The sequence below is a fragment of the Cebidichthys violaceus genome, unplaced genomic scaffold (genome assembly GCF_023349555.1).
Source record: "Cebidichthys violaceus isolate CVI_PGR_0920_01 unplaced genomic scaffold, fCebVio1.0.p SCAF_25, whole genome shotgun sequence".
Taxonomy (NCBI): domain Eukaryota; kingdom Metazoa; phylum Chordata; class Actinopteri; order Perciformes; family Stichaeidae; genus Cebidichthys; species Cebidichthys violaceus.
The window spans coordinates 2373938-2400637 of NW_027176428.1; the positions used below are offsets into that span (position 1 = coordinate 2373938).

General features: G+C 45.3%; 1 protein-coding gene across 7 annotated transcripts in view; it reads left to right on the forward strand.

Annotated features, from left to right (window-relative positions):
• magi1b (membrane associated guanylate kinase, WW and PDZ domain containing 1b) overlaps positions 1 to 26700 on the forward strand; it is a 121521-nt gene that overhangs the window by 73509 nt on the left and 21312 nt on the right. For 5 of the 7 annotated variants that reach the window (XM_068720426.1, XM_068720429.1, XM_068720427.1 and 2 more), the window contains exons 3-14: positions 691 to 810; positions 3807 to 4046; positions 6387 to 6612; positions 7412 to 7494; positions 8125 to 8160; positions 11364 to 11421; positions 12369 to 12499; positions 13478 to 13597; positions 15611 to 15796; positions 15904 to 16563; positions 24904 to 24935; positions 25443 to 25487. In XM_068720426.1, the coding sequence (XP_068576527.1) occupies positions 691 to 810; positions 3807 to 4046; positions 6387 to 6612; positions 7412 to 7494; positions 8125 to 8160; positions 11364 to 11421; positions 12369 to 12499; positions 13478 to 13597; positions 15611 to 15796; positions 15904 to 16563; positions 24904 to 24935; positions 25443 to 25487 (1937 nt within the window). The remainder of the gene's footprint in view (positions 1 to 690; positions 811 to 3806; positions 4047 to 6386; positions 6613 to 7411; positions 7495 to 8124; positions 8161 to 11363; positions 11422 to 12368; positions 12500 to 13477; positions 13598 to 15610; positions 15797 to 15903; positions 16564 to 24903; positions 24936 to 25442; positions 25488 to 26700) is intronic. The other 2 variants (XM_068720428.1, XM_068720430.1) reach the window with 2 other exon arrangements.

Consider the following 26700-nt stretch of genomic DNA (forward strand, 5'->3'; position numbering starts at 1 on the left):
TTTGTAGTAGGAAACAATAAATGCAGTAGAGAGTGAGACACACCGAGCAAGAAATGTGCACTAGTGAGGCAAAGATTGCGTGATTGAATGGAGCAAAGCAATCTGAATGTTTAAAACAAAAGAAAGATCGCCTTTTATCATCAGTTAAATTGGCAGTGTTGTCATCGCACTGTTATCTCAGCTGTTTACCATCGACGCCGCACCGGCCAACTGTCCACAGTCATTAAAGACAAGTGCTAGAATCACACAGGCTACATGCCAAACCACACACACATACATATTCACACACACACACACACACACACACACACACACACACACACACACACACACACACACACACACACACACTCCCATTTCCCCTCACATATGGCAGGATCCCACTAAGGTGCTACTACGATACCTCACACTCTACCCCAGTGTGAAGGAACATCACATTGCACAATGCAGACTGCTGTCACGATGTATGTGATTTTTATCTACCAGTAGTACAATTGCTCATGTTATGTTGCATTATAGCTCTCCCAGACCACCCCCTGTCTCATTTACCTTAAATCCAGGAAATTTGGAAAATGTAGTATGAACGGCTGCTAAAACCAGTTTTTAGATGCTAACGTCTTAAAGAACCTTTATTCCTTGTTATTCTTTCTAGTCTGCTGACTCCCACTCTGTCTCTGATTCGCTGTCCAGGTACAACCCGAGCCCCACGTGACGGAGAAGTTTCTGGCGTGGACTACAACTTCCTTCCAGTGGAGGACTTCCTGGAGTTGGAGAAGAGTGGGACCCTGCTGGAGATAGGAACGTATGACGGTAAATCAGAAAATCGTACATTTGGTCGGACGTATTATATGTAACGTTATGTTAGCTTTCAGATATCTAGAACAGCAGCAGCAAACATCAAGGGCTTTTTAAAACGAGGCTCACTGGCACACTGGGACACGCGTCCATTCAAACCCTTTTAGCGGAGGAGTTCTCCGACACAACTTTCACTCATCTTCTCTCCGTGTGTCAATAAGTGAACGAGCTTAAGTAGTCGAACGGCATTGAACCTGACTTTACACAGATGTGCCAGCTTGCGTGGCAGAAAATAACCAAGTCCCTCTGTACCTCCAGCCAGTGCTTAAACTCGCTCACCCACGGTACATCATCAGCAAGCAGCCGTGTTGTGTCCCTGTCCGGACCAATCGGCCTGCTTCTGGACAGGTGCACCTGCTGCCTCCAACCATGTCTCCTGTCTGCCTCCAGCCGGCGCTCAAAACATGTCCGCCCACCGCAACAGTCAACTGTTGGTGACGGTCCCCTTGAGTCGGAGAGAACATTCTTCACTTTAGATTCTGTTTGCAATGACGATCATCAATCACATCAAAAATAGAATCCATTGCAGAACGACAGATAAACTAACGCCTCAACAGAGAGTCTCCTCGGTACATCGTAGTTGCATTGCAGCGGGAAGACGTGTTGTATTTGTACAAGATTTTTTTTTTTCTCAAATGGCAAAATTCTAATACCCTCGCTTGTTTGGTATGCGCCGCGATCGCTGTCACTCTGTCCAACACAAATGTAGGTCAGACAGCCCTCAGAAACCTGTTTACCTCCTTTTCTCTGGGGGTTGTTGAAAGTAGCTCTCGGACACACTGGAAAGCTCCGGCTAACGTGAAGAAGTTGATGGGAAAGTTAAAAAGGTTGCTGTCAAAATCTTGACATGCTTTGTTTTTCATGAAAGCAACATCACAAAAAGAAGTGCATGAAAAATGTATGTGGTGGGTGTTGGATATATATAGAGAGGTACTGGGCCAGCGTTAGTGTTTGGGTGATTTCTTTTGGGCACTGACACAGACACACACAAGCCTTTTAGGTCAGATCAAGGGTCTTTCAGTCTAGTAAGTGATTGACAGTTGCCTTGTAACATTACTGTAATCACATCCTACCTAACAGAATTTATATACAGTGTATAAACTGTATTCATAGTTTGTTCCTGATGCCTCTGAAAACAATCTCTGAACATTAGACATTCAAATCAAGGCATAATGACACTTCTGTATCAAACAAGTTTCCACCATTGAAAATGTGTTTGTTTAGATGCTACAGCAGGATAAACTGTAGCATCTAAAGGAATACATTCTCCATTTTCGACTCATTGGAGTGCTGGCCGTCCAAAAAGAAGGAAGCTCGGAAACATCTATTTTATCAGGAAGTCCATTTTATGTTGTCACCTGCCATTGACAACAAAGTCGATAAATTCAGTGGCGATGACTCGCTGGCACAACGTATGTGTCACATGAAGCACACAACACGTTGCTGATAAACTACTGACACACTGGAAGGACCGCAAACAACAACACTGCCGTGTATCATCTCCATTCAGTCAGATAATGTTTAATTAAGGGTCTGCTGTGTCCACTTAGCTGGTTCACTGTTCCATAACAATGGGTTTCCCTCTGACGCCAAGCCAGGAGAAGCTTACAAGGCCAATGGACTTCTGACTGGCAACTTGCTTACTCAAGTCCACTGATGACCGTATGGAGGCAATCAGAAGCGTTCAGATATCTGCCTGTCACTTTAAAGGGTTCGACATACTTTAAACAAGCTAGACTCACGATTCAAATAGCTTACTTTCGGCAGCGTTCAAAAGCAGCTTTGACTTGTGACTGTTTATAGTCAGTAAAAACATGGTTATTCAATTAGTACTCAATTTAATACAATTTGTGAGATGACAAAATGTTGTTGTTTTGGACTGTATGAGGATCCGACTGAAGAAAGAGACTCAATTGATCAAACAAACTGTTTAAACCAGCTTTCAGTTTAAGTCTGTGAGCAAAAACATCCCTCCTTTTTAATATTTCCATCACCATGACTATGGGTTTTACTAATTGTATACCAGCATATTTACCGTCTTCAACAGTCACATTATCTTATGTTTTGGTCCAGAAATACAATAATAACATGTTTTTTGGCACTATAAATGTTTGGACAGGTTTTATCATTGAAAAGCTATTTTGAAAACTGCTAATAACGCTTTTTAATGGCTGAGATGGCAGTCGGCATTAATTATTATTGTTATCAATTACCCATGTGCTCTTCCTGCTAAGACCTGCCAAGATGTCTGCTGTGAAAAAAAGTTTATCCTCCATTTAAGTTGTAGTTTGCCAATTTATCTTTTGACTGTAACTTTGCCACCTGGATGAGAAGATTTATTTCCCCATTGCCTTTATGTTTTGGACGCTGATGTCGCTCTGTCGCGTTAAGATGTTGGCTTTGTATTCTGGTTTTCGGATGGTACCGTCTCCTTACGTCTGCCTGCTCTAACTTTGGATGAAAATGACAAAGAAATCAGCTCTGCATGTTTTGTTTTCGTCGGGTTAGCTGAAATGTTGTACTGGCACTGGAAGACAATTTGGCTGCAAACTGCTGTCCTAAATGTCTTCAGAAATGTTCATGAACTATTTGGAAGAGAACTACCACTGTACTTGTGTATCCAAATGCAAAACATTTCTTGGTATCAACTCTGACTCACAAAATATCAACTTACTTGAGTTCTAACAGTGGAACAACGATGTAATATTGTTTGAGAAGCACCATTTGAGTAAAACATTCAAAGATGTCTGAACTTTATTTGGCTCAAACAAGACAGAAGTTTAGCTTTGCTTCAGAGATCCACATTCTCCCACAGACGAACCCAGTGTCTCTATTTGCATACAACGGCTTTAACTAAAGCCACACACACAACCCTTTGACCCCTCCTACTAAAATACCCTTCTTTTCTCAGTCTCTTTTTTTAATCCCTGCCTCCTCCTTTTGTCGCCTAGGAAACTATTATGGGACGCCCAAGCCACCGGTGCAGCCCCCCAGTGGGAAAGTAATTAACAGTAGTGGTAGCGGCGGTGATGCCCCACTGCCAGACGGGCTCAGCGGTAGCCTGCCGGGCTCGCAGCACTCCACTCCCCGACGCAGCAAGTCCTACAATGACATGCACAATGCTGGACTAGTGCCTGGAGAGCCGCAGGAGGACGACGAGGACCTCCCTGACATGAACAGTAGCTTTACAGGTATGTGGGGGGGGGGGACGACGACACAACATTCAAAGTTTGAGAGGAATGGACGTTTTGCAGTCAGGTAGGGTCTAATGATGTATATATTATCCAGTTGCATCATGGGAAATGTAGGATCCAGTATTTTGATCCATGATAAGGAATCGTGTCAGGATATCTCGCCCCGTTCTGCTTCAGGTTCCCCCAATTTTAAACAGATGAAATACTAAATAGCTGGAATAACCCTTTACGTAAATGGGTTTTTGTATAGTTGACAAAACAAGGAATTTGAAGACTTCACATAAGACTGTTAAGACTGACTAAACAGCTGATTTAATCAGACAATATTTGATTGGTGGATTGATAATGAAAGCAACTCACCACACCCAAAACTATTTACAACAGACCGTGCATCATTGAAATGCAAAGTGAATGCCAAACCTCACAAGTACAGTCGTTTGAGTTGATTGTTTAACTGGGCTACTGAACAGCCTGCACAGTCCTTTCTTCTTTGGCTGTTTAGTTGAGCACAGATGTGCGTTTTTTTTCTTCTGTTGAGCAGCTCCACTCTGAGAATATGGAGATGAAATCCAATAACAAGTCACTCGTCGTGTCACTCAAGGCACATTTGAAACACATTCTGAAGCCGGGTGTAAACAACAGCCTGTCTCTAATGGATTTACGCACAATTTTAATTTATTTGGATGCAAAATACCAGGCCGGAACTAGGCTGGTACTATGTCCACATTAAATTAAATTTGGCAGCGTCGCGCAGGCAACAGCCAATATGAAGTGCCACATTTGGCATCGGCATAACAGTGTGTACAGGCGAGCTAGTTTCACTTGTCTTTATTTTCACACAGGTTTTTCCACCTTTTCACAATTTTGCCTGCAACTAACTGTCAAGTGACCACTTATTGTTGGTTTATTGTCATTTTCTTTTACTAGCTGTAGTTGTATGTTTTTGCAGAATTTACACCATGACTCACATGCTGATTCAGCTGGTGTCGACACCTTTAAAACAAACAGACCTGAAGTCAGTGAGTACACAGGCAGTTGCTTGCAGAGCCGTCCTCAACAGCAGCCTGAGAACATGCTGCGTTCTGTTTATTCTGGAGTATAACGCTGGAATGCGAACCGGCTTTCTGCAGCTCGGCTTGGAGGGAGAGACACACTGAATATTTAGTTGTGATGGATGAAGTGGGAGGCAATGCAAGTGGAGACAAGGCAGCAGGAAATTAAATAGAAAAGAGGGAGTGGCCGGGAAAAAGCAAAGTGGGCAAGTCTGAAAAGGGATTGGACAGAGAAAGAAAGAGAGGCAAGGGACGATTGTATTTTGTGAAGGAGGATAAGCTCATAAACATGAAGAAGTAGGAGAAAGAGTACAAAGGAGGTAGAGAGAGCACTTTGGTGTGGTGAGAGGCAGCAGAACACAAGAGCTTCTTTGATTGGTAAGTAAGTGGTCTCTGGGTTTGACTACATCTGCCTGTATCTATGCGTCAAAAAATGTAAAATAGTGCCATCTGGCTGCAAGCAGCAGAGGGTGGATGACTGAGCAACCTCCATTTTTGTAACCAGGCTTAATGATCCCGTTAGTGCTTGGTAGGTCATTTGTGTTTGTGAATTAGAGGGAGATTTTATTAGATGAATTTTAAATGTTTGGAAGCACGATGCTGACATCAGTACTGTTTTTTTTTTTGTTTGTTTTTTTAAAAGGGCTCTGATTGTTTTGAGTATTAATATTCACCCATGTTTTGATATCTCCTCTTGTGTGTTAGTAGGTCAGTGTGGCATTGTATGGAGGTTGACTCAGCCCTAAAGCTGCTTCTGCCATGTGTTTTGAGAAGGTGGGACAGAAAGTTGTTTATTTGCCGCCTGTGATTGCGTTAGCTGTGAGGGGGCCAGTCTAGTGTGAGTGTGAAAATGAGATAACAGGAAATTAGGTGCTAGCACTTCAGACGCCACGGTTGTAGGTGTGAACTGCCCACTCGGCAGTTTTTAACTGAAGGAAATGTCTCTTTAGCCGTGAGTGTAACACAGTGATTTTAGTTGAAAACTATGTGAATGCTTTGGAAAGTCCTTGGACCGAGGCTAGATAGTGGCTAGATGAAGCTTTTTAAAAACTCTTCAACTACTACCATCTTTTGGACTTAACTCTTGACTGTACAGGTAAATGAGATTTCAATCGTTTCTCCGAAAACCATTTTTAGTTGACATTTTTTGGGGTTTAGAGGCTGCTTTTGTGGCACCCAAATTGTTTCCACTGCTACTTTTTTAACGTACAAGTGTTTCAGGTTTCAGCATCCTTTAACTCAAAATCTTCTTAACACCAAGTCACGTTTGCCTTAAATTCTGCAGGAGATTCTAGTGAATTCGACGAGATTTCTCACTCGGTGCGCCCCTTTGCCCCCCGCAAGAGTGACCCGCCCTACGTTGGGAGAACCCCCTCACCATCGGCCACCACGGAGAGCACTCAGCAGTCCAACTCTCACCTGAGCCATCCTCCCCCGGAGGATCCTCTGGGAACTCTGCCCGACAACTGGGAGATGGCCTACACCGAGAACGGAGAGGTCTACTTTATAGAGTGAGTTAACTCGAAGGCAAAGTTCCACTTTTTATTCTGATATCAAGTATAGAAACAAGGCACCTTTTCTGAGGCTTTCATACAGTTACGTACTCACTTTGTAGTTGTAGATCCATGTTTCTGCTTTATGTGATATATGTTGTTGTGGACATTAATTGAAAGCTTTAGAAAGTGGGGACTTTTTAAAGTCCTAAATCACAAGCTATATATTGGAGAATAAATAGCATGTTATTCACATGCAGCCACTAAGGCATATAAGTAGATTTCAATATGAAACTGGGAAATTATGTCTGCATGATAGAACTTTGGGAAGAAAAATGTATCACAGGTCAATTTTATAGCGGTTCCTCTTTGCTATTTTTTGTTGTTACTCATTAGACCTAGATCCTAAAACATCCTAAATACAGAGTACAAAGAGGTAAGTCTGGTATAAGTACTGTGACCATGTACGATTCTGTTAACTATACTCTTAGAGCATAGACCAGGTTCACTGATTTATTCAAGACTCTAATTCTCTGCAGTCTGTTATTAAAGTAAATGGTGGAAGAGCTTTTTCTGTGAGCGATCACACAAGAGTTCTTTGTGTTTTGTTTTTGCCGTTATTTGTGCTAAATTGTTATGAAGGCTCAAATTTTTTGTCCTGTTAGTTTACGATAAACCAGCAAATCTTCATCTAGAAATAAGCACTGTGATCTTTGATCCAGTCAAAATCTTAAAGACCCTTATTGCTACAAACCAGATATGAGGATATTTCTAACACATTACGGTCCTTTTTTATTTGTGTGTATTTTCCTTTTAGCCACAACACAAAGACCACCTCCTGGATAGACCCTCGGTGCCTGGACAAGCCTCAGAAACCCTTGGAAGAATGTGAAGATGATGGTACGTTCATGAGCATGACTACCTATGAGATTCTCTGTGTTTATGTAAAATCCTCTATGTATGTGTTACACTCCTTTCAAATACAAACCCATTGTATGACACAGACTATTGAACAGGCATTGACTTACGCATTGACTTACGAATTCTTCTATTCATTTATCTTGACAAGTGTAGAAATCCAGGTTTCTCCCATACTGTCTCATTGTTATTAAAGAACAATCAGAAACAAACACCTGTTCAGTAAGTAAATTACTAGTTTTAGATCCTTTTCATATGTCCAATTAACTAACCCTGTGTTTAGATTGGGTTAGAAAACTCCTTTGTTCACTTCCTATTTCTCAGTGTATTGTCCTGAAAATCACAGAGGGCAGCAGTTCCCTCAGCAGCCTTTGGGTGTCAGTGTTGGGTCACGGAAAATTCAAAATTCTACACAAACTGCTGGATCACACCACACACACAGATCCAGTCGTTTGGGGAAAACATGCCTTGTGATTTTTTTGTCACTAGAGGCTGAGGGTCTCAGATGTTGTTGAACTGACTCACAGATGTGCCCCCCCCCCCTCCCCGTCCCTCTTCTCTTTCCATTTCACAACGATCCTGTGCTGCCGTGCTGTCCTTCCCGCTGAGTAGAAGGGGTACACACAGAGGAGCTGGACAATGACCTAGGTAGGATCTTCTCTCATCTTCTACACTCTCACTCCATCACTCTCAGTGTCACGTTGCCGTTTGCACACATCTGATTCAACTGTTGCAACTCAAAAACTTCCAGCTGAATTTATGTTTAGCAAGTGGAGTCAGTTAATAGTGCTCATCTACATAATGACATGAAAACACCACCACCAGAGTCATTTGCTGTTGGTGAGAGATGACTCTAATTATCTAGAGATGACACATTATGCCAGGCTGACAGAGGTTTGACCTTTACTAGTCTATTCTCAGTGTGTGGCTTCGATTTTTTTACCAAACACTCACTGGGTGTGATCAGAAAGCCGGCCTCAGACACAACTGTCAATTTTCCCACACGCCACCAGCAAACCAGACACATTCACACATCATTTCATACATAAGAGACGAGAGACAGTCCGAGGAAGAATCTTACAATCATGCTTTCCTAATGGGTGTATGTCTGAGCCAGACGACAACAAGCCTTTTTAATTATTTTTTTTACCTGTGGCCCATCAGCACACTAACGAACCTATCAGACACAGCAGCGCGGCCGCTTGTGCAGGATAAATGGTGTCTGGAGACCGTGCCCTGCACCGTTATGCACAGATAATGAATGATGCCATTCCATTAGAGGAGACATCTGATTACTGATTGTAATACAGGGACAAAAAGGATAAATACACACATTTCACTTTATTCACTTTTGGTTGCGTAGAATTTGGAAAAATGCCAAATGTGCTGTTTATTATTATTGAATGAAACGTCTTCTTTTAGCTTGATTTGTAACCAGTTTCAGTTTTGTAAAATGGGATTGGAAAGGTTTTCATCAGCCCCAGGAACTTGTATAGGAGCCCTAAATATGTATTAAAATTGAGTATATTTTTTCATCATCTGCTAAAGCTGCATTAATCAATATTTTTTCTATTAACATTTAGTCTGATGACCAAATGTCATGTGAAAGGGGTAACTCATAGAGAAATATCCCATTAGCTCTCATTTTCCTGCAGCAGCAGGAGGCTGTTTTCAGCAGACACAGAACATCATCTCCAGGCCTTCAGTCTCATTAGCAGCTCCCATTGGTTAATGTGTTAAACAGCTGCCATGTTATAGGCATCAGATCAGACGAGTCTATAAGTCAGCCCTCGACTGGATGAACATGTTCAATAATTATTGATCAACACAATCCAATACAGGTGGGCAGAGGAACGCAATTAACTTCAGTGCTCTGAGGAGGAGCAGACTCGATCATTTTAGGAACACACACACACACACACACACACACACACACACACACACACACACACACACACTCAAAGTGCCTCTGTAGTACATGCTTACTCCAGAGAAATCAATTTCTGCACAGTATCAAGAGAATGAGATGCAAATAGTGCAAATGTCATTCATCATGCTTGACTCCCCCTTGAATTCACAATCTATTCCTGAAGCTGACGTGAGGACACAGTGTGAGCAGAAAACACTGCTTGATGAGGGACAGATCTCTTTCTCTTTGTCTTTCTCATTTACTTTTACACTCTCTGAAGTGTACACCATACTGTTAAGAAGGCTGCAGCACCAAATGTCCTCTCTCTCTCTCTCTCTCTCTCTCTCGCTCTCTCTCTCTCTCTCTCTCTCTCTCTCTCTCTCTCTCTCTCTCTCTCTCACACACATGCACACACACGTGCACACAGTCACAGGTGCTCCTCCAGGAGCGGAACCAGCGCAGTGTGAAATCAAGTGGGTGATTAAAATTTTGCGGGAGGCGATGCGGGACCGCATTCCATTTAGCGTTCCAGTTCAGAAATCTGAATGATAATTCACCATGCCCGCTTTGTGGGTTCACCCTGTTCATCTGCACCGACGCTTTAACCTTGCATTCCTTTTTTTTTTTCTTTTTTTTTTTGCTGCATGTGCTTTTTGTGTTAGCCGCCTTTTTAAAAGGTGCTGAAAATATGGAATTGTAGTAACTCGATTTGCTTGCAAGCGTCAAACTGACGACTCTAAATGCAGATTTGTCTGTGGTTGCTCTAAATCCGCTTCGCTGACTACCTGGTCTAACAGACTGTAATCTGTAGCGGTATGCGTCACGTGCATACAATTTAAACATTCCCATCTGGCTTTTCTTTTTTTCTTTTTTTTCTTTTTTTTTGCATCTGCTGCTGACTCCACTCCAACGAAGGGCCCTCCTCATTAGAAAGCAGAGGGAGGCTCTTCAAGTTTTATGATTGTAATTACCATCTACTTGCACACAGGCCGAGGCTTAATTGGCGGAGGGTAATGATATGTAAAACTGATACATCACAGGAGAGTATTATTGGACACTCTGTGTTTGTAGCCTCTGACGTTATCTATGTGGAGGCCAGCCAATAACCAATGCTGCTGTAATTTAGACGGCTCTGTCGGAGACAACGGCATCACTTTCTCTGGCAAACGCTGTAGAAATACAGCGAGATTGCACCAGCGGGCAATTACGAGCTGTTGAAGTGGGCCCAGTCATATTCATATCTTTACTTTACTTTCTCTGGAAGTCTGTAAAAGTGTTCAAGGCCTCCTCCTCATGAAGCAGGTTTTCAATAAAGTCCTAGTGCAGTCTTAATCCACAAAGGGTGACTTATGTAAGGACACAAACAACAGATAGCAGACAGACAGACCGCAACCACACTGCCATTGTGTTTAGCCAAGGACAGGTATGTTGTCACTAATAAAGGCATCGGATTAATAAGAAAGTATTCATATTATTATGAGGAAAAGATAAGGTAATATGCCATTATGCAAAAATTGTGAAAAACATAATTTTCTCAGTTTTCTCTGCACATTGTAAGTCTGGAGTCGTTCCCCCTCTGTCTTTCCTTCCTTGCTTTCTTCCTCGCGTCCTCGCTCTGACCTCATCACCACTCCTTTTCTCTCACCTCCTCTCACCTCTCTCCGCCCGAGGGGGTCTTGCACCGTTCTTATCTGATGTGTGGAAATGTCAGCAGTGTGAGGGGACAAGGATGAAGGGGGAGGGGGAGGCCAGACGCCTGTGAAGCTGTTGAGTCGCTCGGGCCCTGGAGACTGACTGACAGGCAGTCACAACGTAGAGGCAAAAGGTCTCGACTGGCCTTGCCTCTAATGGCACGGCCCCCAGCAGCTTTACAGCCTTGAGTTTCCATCATTTCCTCTGTCTCACTCACAATTTGTCTTGTTTCTTTGTTTTGTTTTTTTAGAGCTTCCACCAGGATGGGAGAAAATAGACGATCCAGTGTATGGGGTCTACTATGTTGAGTAAGTGACGTACAGTATGTACCGGCATCCAACACTCCTATGTGAATGCACAGGCCGACGCCGCACATGCAGGAAGGAGAAGAAATGAAAAGAAATAATTTCACTTGTTTTCATTCCAACAAAAAAAACTCTTGACCTTGCTGTAAATAGAAGCAGCTCTAATACATGTACAGTTCTGCAGTAAGACGTCAGCGCTAGATTTTCACTGCAGCTATTTTGGTCTTTTGTGTACTGCAAAATGTAGGCCATTTTGTTTGTCGCTATCATTTGGGAAAACATGCGACGTGTGTGTGTGTGTGTGTGTGTGTATATCTTGCATCTTGTGTAAAGCCCCAGGGCCTCAGCATTAATACGAATATGTTTCAAGCGTTTTTGATGTTTTTCAAAGCAGCACCTGGGGGCTTCGAGTCTGTGGCATTTCAATGTTTCCCCCACTCTTTGTCTCTCCAATGTCTTCCTCCTGTTCATCTTCTTCATTTGGTGTACAATGTGAGCTTTCAGGTGTAATTTCTCAGTGCTGGTAGGTTAGTGGTAAACATCTTAGGGTGTGTTGTGTGGAAGTTTGGGAGCTTCTGTGAATTAAGCCAAAATCAATCAAAATTGGATTTATTTGACGTGATTTGTGGGCGTGATTGTGTTCCTGTGTATGTATGAAGTATGGATGGATGCATGTGTATTGCTCCACTGTGTATTAATGAAAGCTTTATCGCCATGTGTCCCCTCCCTCTCTTGACCCGATCTCTCCCTCCTCTTTTACCTTCTCCTCTCTGCTGTGTCTGTTTTTTTTCCCACCCTGCTGCGCTCCACTCTCCTGCTGATATTTACTTCTCGTCCCGCATCCTGTTCTCTATTCCTATTTTCTGTTTCCTATTATTCGTTCCTCCCGTCCTTCATTTCCTTATTCCTCCACCTCCATCCACTCGTCCCTCCTTCCTCCGTCCCAACAGTCATATCAACAGGAAGACCCAGTATGAGAATCCAGTGTTGGAGGCTAAGAGGCGCAGGCAGCTGGAGCAGCAGCCTCAGCAGCCTCAGCCCCAAAGCCAGCAGCCACCCGAAGGTGAGCGCTACATCCGAGGTTCGTTCACAAGCCCCCACCAAGGGCGTCATTTCCTTTCTTTCTATTCATGTGTTTGACTGAGTGAGCTGCATATGTCTCTGTATGCGTGTGTGCGAGACTGTGTCTTTCTAGCAACTATCTGCTGCTGTATTTCTTGATGTTGCCTGCTACTGCCTTATGATTTGCTAAGTGCCCTTCCATAAAGGCATACCTATTATTTGCGGCTGCAACACGCAGCCCTTTTTGAAGTTAATTTCTGTTTTCCGTGTCGCTTTCGGACACTTGTTTGTGGTAATAACTTGAAAGCTTATTTCCTGATCTGGGTGAAGAAAGGTACGTTTGTCTTCAATGATCTGCTTTCTAAAGAGAGTCTCTTTCCTAATTAGCTCTAAGTGCTATACGTATTAACAGTCGCGCTTTAGCTCGCAAACCTGCCAAAACGCAGCTAATTGATAACCTTGGGCTGCTCCTGCTTCCTGTCTTAAACCTTATACATTCACAGGACGCCCCGCAGACTGAGATTAATTGTAAATGCAGGCCGGCCCACATGGGAAGTCTCCTATCGCGCTCCACCTTCTGCTCAGTCAGCAGAAATCATTCGATTCTACTCGATTACCTGCTGATTTTACTCCCCGTCTGAAAGCTCAATCTCTCTTCAGAAAAACTCAATACTATCAAGCAGGGTTTTTTCCCAATTATTTTCACTTCTGCATTGACTCTATCGCACCATTTAGAATCTCAATGAAGGTGGTAGTCTGATTGGTGCCGTGATGCCGTAACAAGGTGATTAATCAAAGACGAGAGCCCTTATGAGGAACTGGATCCTTCACAAGTTCCTCCAGAGTCACAAAAAAGCAAAATGGGTTTTCTCCCCAAACACACAGCACAGTAGGCTGTGTTGTCCCGGAGCCCTAAGCTCCAGTTTCTGAGACAAGTAGGGCAACTGTGCACCTGTCCGGACCCCGTCTAGAGAACATGTGCCTCTTGCTGTTTCAGAATGGATCGAGGACTCGGCGTTGGCAGGGGCCCCGCTGGCCAGCTATGCTGCCAACCACCAGGAGACCTACAGGGACCCTCAGAAAGGACCTCCAATGCCCAACGCGATGGGACAGAAACGTAAGTTCCCGTCTAAATAACGCCAGTGTGAAACTTCATAAAAAAACAGGACTGCTTGTTACGTTTCTGTTTCCAGGCTGTGTCACCCAGATCAGCTTATTACGACTGGAACCAAATTCAGATCGTGCAGTGCAGTTTGTTTTCGCCTCAGGCCGTGTTTGAGTTGTCATGAATGAGGAGCAGTTATGTATCGACTGCACTCTGTATCCATTTAGTCTTAATATTAACTCTACTCATCCGGTATGTACATTAGACTACATTTTTCCAAGAGAGCAGTGCTTGTATTTTCTTAACCGACAAAGTCTGCGAGGGACAGCTTTATTTTTTATACATTTTCACTTCTGTCTTCACTGCGGCCACATGTTGATTTACATGGAACCTCTATTATGATGCTCCCATTTCTGCGTGAAATAATGGCCTGATTTCACCCACCATTTAGCGAAACAAACACCTACAGACACAGTGTCTAGCCGTTACTGTGTGTTGCCAGCTCCTTTTTATGCCAGCCTCCCACTAGCAGCGTGTCTAATTAGCGCAGCCATGGCAGAGAATTAACTGTTTCACCCCGTCTCTCCCTCTCACTCTCCCTTGCTGCTCTGCGGGACGTCTTTGCCTTTTTCCCTCATCAATCTCTTTATGTTATAGCTCACATCCCCACACGCTCGCTCGCTCGCTCTCTGCTTCCGTTCAATTGTTGGTTCTGTCTATCTTTCTCTCTTTCGATCCCACCCTCTGTCTCTCTCAACTCTGTGCTGTCCGTGGCCTTGACATTCCTCTGGAGAAAGGCGTCATTTGAAATCTCCGTTTCCATCTCCCTGCTTTTCATATTGCTCCTGCTTCCTGGTTTGCTCTTACATCTCTGGGTCCCTTGTGGATAAAGCCGCCGTCTATGTTCACAGTTTTCTCTCCTGTTCTGAAAAATGCTTTTCATGGAGCGCCTTGGTAGCTAAGTGGTTACAGTGCATGCCATATAACCAAAAACATCCTTGGAACCTTTGTTGCATGTCATACCCCCCCCCCCCCCCCCTCAATTTCTACGCTGTCAAATAAAGGCAAAAATGACACACAAAAAATGATCTTCAAACTAGGCAGTACACACACAGACGCACAACCTGCAAAAAACACAAACACGGGAACACTTACTGACTCCAAGGGTAATGCATTTTTCATTGAATGCTTAAGCCGTAGCGCTTGCACAACTTAATGTGGTGCTGCTGGTCGCTAAGCACACATTCCTCTGTCGTCCCTTCTCTGTAATGTACGAGCTTTCATTCTTTCCTTCGCCTTTGCCAACATCTCACATCAGATTCATTTTTGTGAAGCGCGTGAAGTCATCTTCTGTGGCATGTGGCTCACATGTCTATTAATAAACGGTTAGAGCTCAGCCGGTCCTTGTGTTCAGCTGTTGTTCCTCACATTCTCGACAGCGAAGGCGGTGGATGAATACCTCACTCCAGCTTTTGATTTAGACTGATCCCATCTCCTATCTTGCTTCATTGTGTCCTTAATGCCAGATAATGAGGTAGAGAAGGGATGAATGAGTAATTGGGTTTAGATTGTTCTCAAGACTTAAGACCACTGTGAAATGTGTATCGTGGATATCTCTGTGTTAATTAAACCCTCGCAACCAGTGTTGAATGATAAGAGCCGTTCACAGAGGCAGAGCCCTCTCTCATATCATGTGACCTTCATTTGGTTATTTCCCCCATTTTCTACCACATGCCATCTCACTCGTCTTTTTGGTATCTATTTGTTCTATTCAGTCTGTTTTGATTCATGTTATGTCATTGGATCAGAACACAGTCAATAGCCATTACACTCATTATACGCGGTTGCACTGATCACTGAGAGTAAAGGTTAGTTGTATGTTTTTTGAGGAGAACCCTTTTCATGCCAGTGAGCCAAGAGATGGAGAACAGTTTTAGTGAACCCAAAGCTGCTTCTTTCAGTTTGGGTTGTTACATCGGTCTATCAGAAAGATATAAATGTAATTGACTGCATTTGTGTATTCAGGAGGGAAGCCTTTCTTTACCCGGAACCGATCCGAGCTGAAGGGGACTTTTATCAATACCAAGCTGAAAAAGAGTCGTCGGGGGTTCGGTTTCACTGTCGTGGGAGGCGACGAGCCAGACGAGTTCCTGCAGATCAAGAGCCTGGTCCTCGATGGTCCGGCTGCCCTCGATGGCAAAATGGAGACAGGTTGGTGTACCCAATATGGTTTTAAGTAAGGAGGCTAAAATGTGAAATGAAAGAGCTTTGACAGATGAATTCCAAACATTCTGAATAAAACTTCTCCACCTTTTAAGGGGACGTGATCGTGAGCGTCAACGACATATGTGTGCTGGGCTACACCCATGCCCAAGTTGTGAAGATCTTCCAGTCCATCCCAATCGGTTCCATGGTGAACTTGGAGCTGTGCCGCGGCTACCCGCTGCCCTTTGACCCCGACGACCCCAACACTAGCCTGGTTACCTCGGTGGCCATCATCGACAACAAAGACCCGATCATCGTCAACGGCCAGGAGGCCTCCCACAGCTACGACTCGCCGTCCAGCCACGGCAGTCACAACAACAACATCGGCTCGACCAACGGCGGGGCGCCCCTCAACGGCCTCCCCCGGCCCCACAGCCCGTCGGCGGAGGCGTCCTCCGACACCTCCTCCCAGCACGGCTACCCCAGCGACGTGGTCACCCTGGCCTCGTCCATCGCGACGCAACCGGAGCTCATCACCGTACACATGGAGAAAGGAGACAAGGGCTTCGGCTTCACCATCGCTGACAGCCCCGGCGGCGGAGGGCAGAGAGTGAAGCAGATCGTGGACTACCCGCGCTGCCGCGGCCTCAAGGAGGGCGACATCATCGTGGAGGTGAACAAGAGAAACGTGCAGAGCATGTCTCACAACCAGGTGGTCGACCTGCTCAGCAAATGTCCCAAAGGCAGCGAGGTCACCATGCTGGTGCAGAGAGGTGAGAGGAGGCCGACCCCTCCATATGCATGCTTATTGTCTTTGCTATATTGTAACTGTTGGTATTGCGAAACCAAAGAAACCTTTCTTTTCCGCTCGATGCTGATGACAAAAAAAATAATAAATAGGCTGTCTCAGCTCACAGAGAGCTCTTTTATTGATACACATATTTATGTATTCATGTATATAGATGTTGGAAGCAAAGGCGCGATTGCAAGATGGAGGGATTATTATGATATGGAAGAAGGAAAGGAGCCGCAGAGAAAGTTGACATAACGTTTGAGGAGGGAAGTGGGAGAGAGAGAGTGAGGCGTTGACACTAAACAGTATTGACAGTCAGAGCACCGTAGCCGCCTTGAAATGGAAAGGAGGCAGTGAGAAAGAAAAGTTAAAAGGGGAGATGAAGGAACTATGATAAGAAGGGAAAACATCACAGGAGTTTCGTTGGTGTTTCCGGTCAGCGTCTGAATATTCTCCCTCTTTTTTCCCCCGCTCTGTCTCGTACTCGGTTGCTCTCTCTGCCCAGGTTCTTATTGACTCCCCTCTGTGTCTGTCTGCTGTGTTTGTTTGTTGACAAACATGTCTAGATTATTTCAGACTTTAAGCGTATTTCCCTGTTAAAATGAGTCGCTTTAAAGATGCCTCGGATTGTGCTGCCGTGCCTTTTATCCCCCCACAACACTATCCGGCTTGGTATATGAGCTGTTTACATACATTTCCAGTGTTAGTTGTCAATGTTCTTCTTCTGCGGTGGTTTCTGATTGAAAATCCCTGTCACACAGGAACACGAAATGGAAACAAAGCAACTGAATGGAGGATAAAACTGGAATGATTGAATTTTGGTATTTTCCCTGCAATCCCCATCAGACTCTCAGACTGTCCATAGCTTGCTTTGGAGCTTATTAATTCAAGTAATTAAAAGGTTTGTGTGTGTGTGTGTGTGTGTGTGTGTGTGTGTGTGTGTGTGTGTGTGTGTGTGTGTGTGTGTGTGTGTGTGTTGACACAGACCGTATCGGTCCACTCCCCCTCGCTGGCTTTTGCTGTGCTGTGATAGAGCCTCATCAGGGGCTTAATGGGCTGTCAATAAAACAGAGGGCAGTTTAGCAGGGCTTGTGTAGATGCAGTGACTAGCTTTGATAGCCACAGACAGATATGACTGCGATAGAAGGAACGGCTCTGCGCTAAAAGACAAAGGTATGGATCATGATAATGCTTATGGGGCATTTTAATTGAAGCATTGCCTTTTATGGTCGGTCTTATCCTACTTAGTGTTTTGGAACGAAGGATGCCAGTCGGCAGAGGAAAACAAACACAGGAAACAAATTATGAAAGCCAATTGAATGTACAGTGTCTTCTAGCTGGACCTGCCCTCCTAGTACTTCATGCAGATGAATAATAGAGCAAAAGTCTGCTCACTGCACTTCTTCCATTGGCACATTTATATACCCAGTGCTGGCTCCAGTGTGTTTTACCAAGATCCTTTTTGATGAAGAGCCTAATGGCTCCCACATCACAACACAGCCAGTAATTATTGAGCCAAATTACAAATTGGACTGAGGGTGGTGTGTTGACTTTTAGTTTTTTTTTTTGTCTTGCATCATATCGAACCTGTGTCCGTAGCACTATACCTAAAGCTGTCAAGTCCTCAAACCTGCCATTGAATCCTTGGTCAGATACTTGCTTTTTGATCAGACACGGTAGATATGAATACTTTTTTATTATTTCATATTTTTTAAACTGTATCTTATTGAGGCAATGGTCCCGTAGAGCATAGAAAAGTCTTCAAATGTATTCATCTAATATCCCGTTTCCGATGATATAAAACAGAATGATCACATTTATCACATCGGGAAAGCTGGGACCAGAGAATGATTGGTATTTCTGCTTGACATAAAGTCAATGCACCACCCACACTGCATCATTCCTGTCATACATGTCTGACGTACTGTACACACACACACACACACACACACACACACACACACACACACACACACACACACACACACACACACACACACACACACTGCTGCACTCATGAGAGCATACACCAAGGTTCCAGATACGGTGCCTTAATTACTCTCCCGCTCTTCCTCTCCTCAGTGCTTTCTCACTCCGGCTCGCTCCACCGGCAGCAACAAGACGCACTGGCCTCTAATTGGGGTCGTGATGTCGGCTTTGCTTATCATACACATACATCCATTTCTCTCTTGTGCTCTTTTTTTTACTCTGTCTCTTCTTACACCCATCAAGGATCTCTTCGTCTCTGACCATGTGCATGTACACACACACACACACACACACACACACACACACACACCTACACACACTCGGCATCGGTCTTGAACGGTCCTGCATCCAATTATGGATTCGAGGTAGAACGAGCCTGCTGGAGTGTTAATTGGTGGAGATCCACCCCTCCTCCATCCCCATTCCCTGTTCCCATTCCTCCACTGTCGGTATGTAGATTCACACCCGCTCGCCCACATGAAGATGGGAGCCAATCCCCGAGGACCAGCGTGCCAGCGGCACACACTCGTTAAGGCCCCCTCAATCCCACTGTCTTTCTCACCATATATGAGCATGTGTGACCATTTTCACTCCAGCAAGTCAGCTGGAGTGAAAATGAGAGCATTTGTTTTTCTGCCTCACCAGCCACAGTGTGCGGGGGGGGAAGAACCTGCAATTCATGGATCTCGGTGTGAAAACATGGCTGTGTGAATCTCATTTGAGGGTTCCAGCTTTTATTTTGTTCGTCTGCAAAAATGATCTTTGCGCCAGTCACACACACACACACACACACACACACACACAAACACACACACACACACACCGAGAGAGAGAGAGAGAGAGAGAGAGAGAGAGAGAGAGAGAGAGAGAGAGAGAGAGACCACCCGCAGATCAGACTGTCAGGTTGAGATTTGACAGGTTTTCATAGGTTATGCACCCAAGACACAGAGGTTTTATGATTTATTACTTCAATCAGGTCTGTGTTTCATGAAACAGTGTTCTTTCATTTGTCTAATTACACCGCTCTAATGTGCTCATTTTCCCCTGCCAGTCTTCTCCTGCCCTCACTGATGAGCTGACATAATTCATTCTGGCCCCTGATGTCCTGCCGTAGCACAGACGCTAATTTCCTCTCCCGTGCTCCCTTTAAACAGGTGTACATGTTAACAGGGTCGATAGGGACGCATACACCTGCTGTGCAGCCTTTACTCAGTGAAAACCTGGGTTTGAAACGCAGCCTCTCAATAGTCCTGCAGCTCACGTCATTAGTCAGCTGTAAAAAAAAAAAAAAAAAGGCCAATTTGTTTCAGCGTGGATGCAGAGTGTGTTCTATTTCATCCTTACTGACCGCCAGAGGCAGTGCTTAGCACTGGGCACAGCCTCTGGCGGTCATCCAGGATTCATAGAACCGTAGTTACATTCGTAACTTTAGTTTTTCCATCTGTTTGTAAGGCCTGGCCGGTGCTGCAATGAATGCAAAGGTACATTGTGTTTGGTTGCAGCAACTGCTTGTAGCCATGTAGAGAAAGCGTAAGCAGAGGCAGCTGCAGACTGAAGGGAGAGGACGAGAACGGTGGATGTCAGAGAATCAGAGAGATGATGAAAGAGCGGCAACCAAACCCCCATGATGCTCTGCTCTCCTTCTCTCCCCCCCCCCCCCCCCCCCCCACACACACACACACACACACACACTTACACACTTAATGACTCATCAATCAATGGTGACACATTAGTCCCTTTTGGGCACTCAGGCCTCGCACTCTTATCACAGAATGAGAGATGGACCTTTTTCTCTCCTCCCACGTAGCCAGCGGACTACAAATGGCAGGTTGAGGGACTAACACAGGCAAGAGGTGTTATTAACTATTTCACAAATGTCTGTGTATTTGATGAACCCCTCCACTGCACACTTTTTTTTTATCTCTTTTGAGTAAATAAGAATCTAAATACCCAAACAAATGTCAGAGACCTCAGGTTATCTGCATGGCTACTTGTAAAACTCTTAAGAGCATTGATGGCGTTCGAGCACAGACGGGTGTATTTCCTCTCGCTTGCATTTGTTTGCCTTTCCTGTCATTGCCTTTTAAGTGCAGTCTGAAAGAGATTTATTATACCCTTGAAGTCAGACAGTGGGTTGAAATGTGTCTTCTCCTTTTGTTTTTTTTCATGGGCGTGCGGCTTTAAGAGGGTAAAAACACCAAGCGGATCATCGCCACATTAGATTGCTCTTATTGGCTTAATATTGGGCACTTGAGAATGTCAAAAGCATTCCACGGACTAGAGATCTTTGAGGACACACACCGATTGGCAGACATTACGTGAACCTACATAACCCACATAAACCCACAGTTACCGGCATGAGGCCCGTATAATGTGGACAGTCTTGTACACACCCATTAGAAAGAGATAAACGTTGATGATGGGTCCCTGCGCAGACCAAAGCAGGAAATCAATTCCCTGTATGGGCAGGAAGCGTCGTATTTTTTGCTCACTTCGCATTAAAAATTCTGCTGACTGCATGTTCCAGTGGCACCATAACGAACAGCATTGCAGTCCTCAAAAAGCAATGATGGGGTGGGGGGGGCGGTCTGCCCGCCAGGTGCCCACGATTCACCTCCGCTCATTTTCTTTGGCTTGCCGGAGGCTTGTGCCTGTGAATCACTGCTTGTTGCACAGGGAAAAGGAGGATGAGCCTCTCTCTCTCCCCCCCTCAACCATCACCGATCTCCCATCTCTTCACACCTCCGTAGCTATTGGGCGAGTTGTACAACTCCCCCATTGCACCATCCTTTGTTACTATGACAATGCTCTGCAGATAATCTGCGCTGGGGGTCTCCTCTGGATGGATGTGTGCGTTTGTGCAGCGAAACATTCCTCAGTATCTTCTTTTTTTTTATTATGATAAAGCGCCGTGACCTTCTTTGCAAGAACGTGATGTTCCATATGTTTTTTACCTTTTGCATGCATGCTCTCCCCGGTCATCTATTTAGTCCCATTGGTACGCTCGTCTGTCACATTTCATTTCACTGTTTACACACACCGGCTAAATAAAGCTGTACTCTGCCAGGCTGTCACATCCTGGCTGCTGATGTGAGCCTTTCACTCCTTGCAGACCGTCTGACAGTTCCCCCACGGTCACCCGGCACCGTCGCCACAGTGACAGATGGACCTGTCTGTTGGAAGCCATCACTCCTAGCGGAGATATACCAACATGCAAACGCACACTCTATAGACAGACAACATAATCTGCTTAATAATGGCTTCCGTTTAGTGCCGGCTGTGCTGCCAGGTTTTTACATCACCTCCTATCAGTTGAACTTGTACAGTACCGGAACCCATTTTGGCTGGTCGCAATTAATCCAAAGCAGAGCTCCTCTGCGAGCATTTCATGTGCAGAATGCATCTTTCTAGCGCAGAAATCTTGAACTCTGTGTGTCAATGTTTTCATAGTTGCATTTTTGCATTTGGAAAAGACTCCACTGTGCATTGTTGTCATGAACTCGGACGGTTGGAAGCTGTGGGGCTAAATCATAAGAGTTTCTCCTCAGGCGGTGAAAGAAGATGACTGATATTCCGTCAAGTGCAATAAAAAAAAAATTAAAAAATCACTGCAGTCCTCAAATATATTGGATCATTTATTATTTGGGCTTCATTGTAATTCACAATAATCAGTTGATATATAACATTAATCATAAAAAACATATCATACAAATGTAGTGCCCCGTAGGTTGAGCAGTCGTTCATCATTCACTGTTAAGAATGCAGTGAATAATGCCACCGATTTGAAGATGATGTAAGCAGAATAAAATGAGCTGGGGGGGCCCACTATTATTTGAAAGCTGGGGGCGCTGAGGACTTAGACGGTCCCTCACTGAGGCTGTCAGTGTCCCACCTGTCCAAAACTACTCCTTCCTCCCTCTTGTATGTAATTATTCCTGGAGGATGGCCCAAACACCCACAATACCTTTTGATGTAAAAGCTTCAAACACACTGTGGTCATACACACACACACACACACACACACACACACACACACACACACACACACACACACACACACACACACACACACAACCTGCTGACCTGCGCACAATTTAGCTTTATTTGTCAAATGGCATCAAGGCCTCACAGTTTAGTGGAACTCTATATCTTTAAATGAATATCTCATCTAGTGATTTGCTTTTACAGTAAAAGGTATGGATGAAATTTCAAACAGCGCAGTGCTTTGCGGAGACCTGTATCGACCTTGTGTCTGAGTCTGTGTCTTACTTCCACGGGTGTGTCCGTGTTGTGTATCGGTGTGTCTGATCCGAGAGCTCGGAGCGTGCTGAGCGGACAGCAGCAGCAGCAGATCGGTTGCAGTGGATAGATGAAGGACAATCAAACGGCAGCCTGACACTTTGACTGACAGCGTGCTCAGCCCAGAGAGAACACCTCGGGAGTGACTCTGTGCATCTGCGTCCGCGTCTGATTTTGGGGGATTGCTGTGAGCTCCTGAAGGAATGATTACTATTAATTGAAAGAAGGGGGGGAGGAGTGAGATGAGAGGAAGAAAGTTGTGTGAGGGAGAGGAAGGGGAAAAAAGCTGCAGACGCAACACAGTTAGAGCCGTCAGTTGTGAATGAACCCAGATGTCTGAGAGATAAAGAAGACGAGAGCGCGTGTGTGTGTGTGTGTGTGTGTGTGTGTGTGTGTGTGTGTGTGTGTGTGTGTGTGTGTGTGTGTGTGTGTGTGTGTCTCCCTGAAGGATTGACACATAAAAGTGGCCCATTTTTCTTCGATCAGACACGCATCATGCTTTACATGTGTTACACGCCCCTATTGAGGTGTGTGTGTGTGGTTCTCTTTCCACTCATTGTGGAATTTTGAATATTAGAGGTAAATACACACCGCAAGTTTCTGCATTTTCTCTTTGTTTCATGCGTTCCTTCTCCCGTTCTCATTTCCATAACTTCATACAACTGTTTATTTCATGCAGAGTCGAGGGAGGAGAGGGAGGGAGAGGGGGGGGGGAGAGGGGCAGTGATGTGCTTAAGGAGCAAATATCCCCGGCTGGATCCAGGCTGCGCGAGCACTTTAGTCATCCGTCAGTCTTTCTTTGTGTGCTGCTTCTCTGCGATAATGATATTTTCTGCGATGGTATTTCTGGTCACTGCTCAGTCAAGCTGAAACCCGTCAGTCAAACCTTAAGCACACTTCGATTTGTGTCGGGAGGGCAGCGGGAAGCCGCCTGATGCCCGTGTGTGTGTGTGTGTGTGTGTGTGTGTGTGTGTGTGTGTGTGTGTGTGTGTGTGTGTGTGTGTGTGTGTGTGTGTGTGTGTGTGTGTGTGCGCGCAGCTGCGTGGATGTTTACCAGCATGTGGGGGTGGGAGGGAGACTGAGATGGTGGGGGGGAGAGAGCGAGAGAGAAATAAAAGATAGAGAGAGAGGGTGGGTGATGATGCTGAGGAAAGAAAAGGGAGGGAGGATAGTGTGCAGTGAGGTGAGAGAGAGAGAGAGAGAGAGAGAGAGAGAGAGAGAGAGAGAGAGAGAGAGAGAGAAGGGGGGGAGGAAAAGGCAGCAGGAAAGGGAGAGACGGAGAGGACGCTGCTACTGCCTATAGATGCTGGAGCCTTCGACAGCGGAGCGCGGCGCTCAGCGGACACAGGAAGATGGTCTCAGTAAGAGGGGAACTGACGGTTGCCTATAATTTAATGTTCAGTATCTTGGACTCCTTCTCCATGGGTAATGCTACGGCCGGGAACTCCACAGCTCGCTCCTCTCCTCTCTCTCTCTCTCTCTCTCTCTCTCTCTCTCTCTTTTCTTTCTTTCTTTCTCTGGCTTAGTTGCTCTCCAGGATTCTCCCCTATCCTCCTAACTATCACTTTCCTCCCCTCAAACTCACTCACTCACTCACTCACTCACTCACTCATTCACTCACATGCGCGCTCCGCCGTCGTCGGATAGCCAGGCTCTCCCAGTGAACGCTGGGTTTTAGCCCTGGAGGCTGGCCCCACTCTTCCGCTGCACCACACAAGCCGAGCGCTGGCCACGGCAGTGATGCAGATAGATCGCGCTGCCTGCCCCCTCCCCTCCCCTCCTTTCCTCCTCCCTTCCTCCTCAAACGCCAGCCGCGGAACAGCGAGCAAAGGATCCGAGCGGGGAGAGAGAGGAAAGGAGGGGGAAGGAGACGAGGGCTAAATGAGCATTGTTTTGGAGTCTGCGTTACTAGTTTGTTTGTTTTTTTTCTTTTCTTCTATTTTTTTTTTCTGAACATGGACAATATACTAAAACTACATCGGTAACCTTCTTCCTTTTTTTCCTTTTTCCCCATTTCTGTCTGGCTTCACAGGGGTGGCACCTGCAAAGAAGAGCCCAAAACTGGTAAGTAGTTGTTTTTATTTACCCCCCCCCCTATACGTTTCCTCCTCTCACATCCTTCCTCCTCTCCTCTGTCCTCCATCTACATGGTGTGTCTGTCAAAAAGCAATTTTTGGCTTACTTTCCCCTCTCCCACCTCGTCTCTTACTCTCCCCTGTAGGGTGTAACTTGTGCTGATGTTTTGGGTCTGTTTGGAGATATGGGATGCTGTGCTTTGCGGGGGTGGATCCCTGTAGTTTGGCATCCCCCCCCCCCCCCCCCCCCCCCCCACTCCCCCTCCCCTCCCCTCTGGCGGGGGCTGGAACGAGGGGCTTTGATGCACAGCGTGAGCAGGGTTGCTAACACGCTGATGATCGCATCGCGCGGGGTGCTAAGCTTGCACTGCGAGAGAGTTGAATGCGGGATCACAGCTGAGAGTCGGCCTCATCCTATGATATCTGCTGCATTAATGGAGGGACCCTATTGACTGTGTCTGACTGAACGTGTTTGTCAAATTTTTGTTTTTTGCAGGATGATTTTGAGCGGGCCCCACCGTACAGAGATTACACTAGGAGGGTATGTGATGTCGTTCAGCTGGGGCGAAGGTTTTTGGGGAATGAGGTGGTGTTGGTGCTGGGCATGAAATGCGTTGATAATGGTGATGGCAGATAATAGAGGTGATAAGTTGAGGGTGATGATGGTGTTAATGCATGATGTTTGCTGTTCGTGTGCAACGAAACACACTGAAGACGACCGCTGATGCTGTGAAGCATCAAGGCTCTGAACCCCAGTGTGGTGAAACAGGACTGAGCCGAGTCTGAGGAAGCAGCAAGGGTTTGTTGTGATTGCCCCAGCAAACCCCCTCCCGCCCGCCCTCCCTCCTTCTGTCTCCTTAATAAGTTATTGGAGCAGCAGAAAGAAACGTATTAGAGCAGTCCCAGAGCACAGAGGGAGAACACAATGACTGCAGAAGGTCAAACCTAATAGATCCATCAAAAACAAGAGAACTGTTTTCATTTGATAGGGGAATAGGATTTGGTACTTTGTGTACATCAAACTGAGAGAGACGTTCACAAAAAGAAATGCTGCTCCATTGGCTAATGGAGGCACCATTTTGTTTGATGAAATGAAAGTGACCAAAAAAAAAAATCACTTTGCGGTCAGGTGAAAGAATCAGTCCCGAAGTCTGACTTTAGCACCCAAACGAGGCCCGCATTTGTGACTAATCATATGAATCCATTGATTTTCCTTCACCACACAACCCAGTGAGGTTACACTCACAACACTAGTAGAGTAAGCATTCCAGCTCTGACTTAATATTTGCTAAAGCGTCGAGCTTCTTTTATGTCTAACAAGCGTGATGAATATAAACATGAATTGCAGAGGTGTAGGAGGCTGATTCAGGGAGTAATGAGTCTTGAATTTATTGAAGACGGAGCTGCACTTTGAAGGCCAAGCGCTTTGATATTTGAGAGCAGATGAGCCGCTTGCCTCCGCCCCTTCCTGGTGTATTTTTGTCCACCGCATCCAATGAACTGGGAGGTCACATGACGTGGAGAGACTGAACTGCTGTCATTTTCTCTCATTGTCTTAAAATATATTCCTTTCCCTCTCGCGCTGTTGTCTGTCACCCTTTCCCTTTTGCCGGTTTCCTTTTTTTTTGGAAAATCTGCGGCGTAATGGTGAGGACTGTAAAGAAAGATACTGTGACAAGCAGCAGGGAAAGGATTTTTACTTGTACTCGCAGCGTACTTGTACTTGAGCCCCGGATTGTATGCGCTTTACCGTG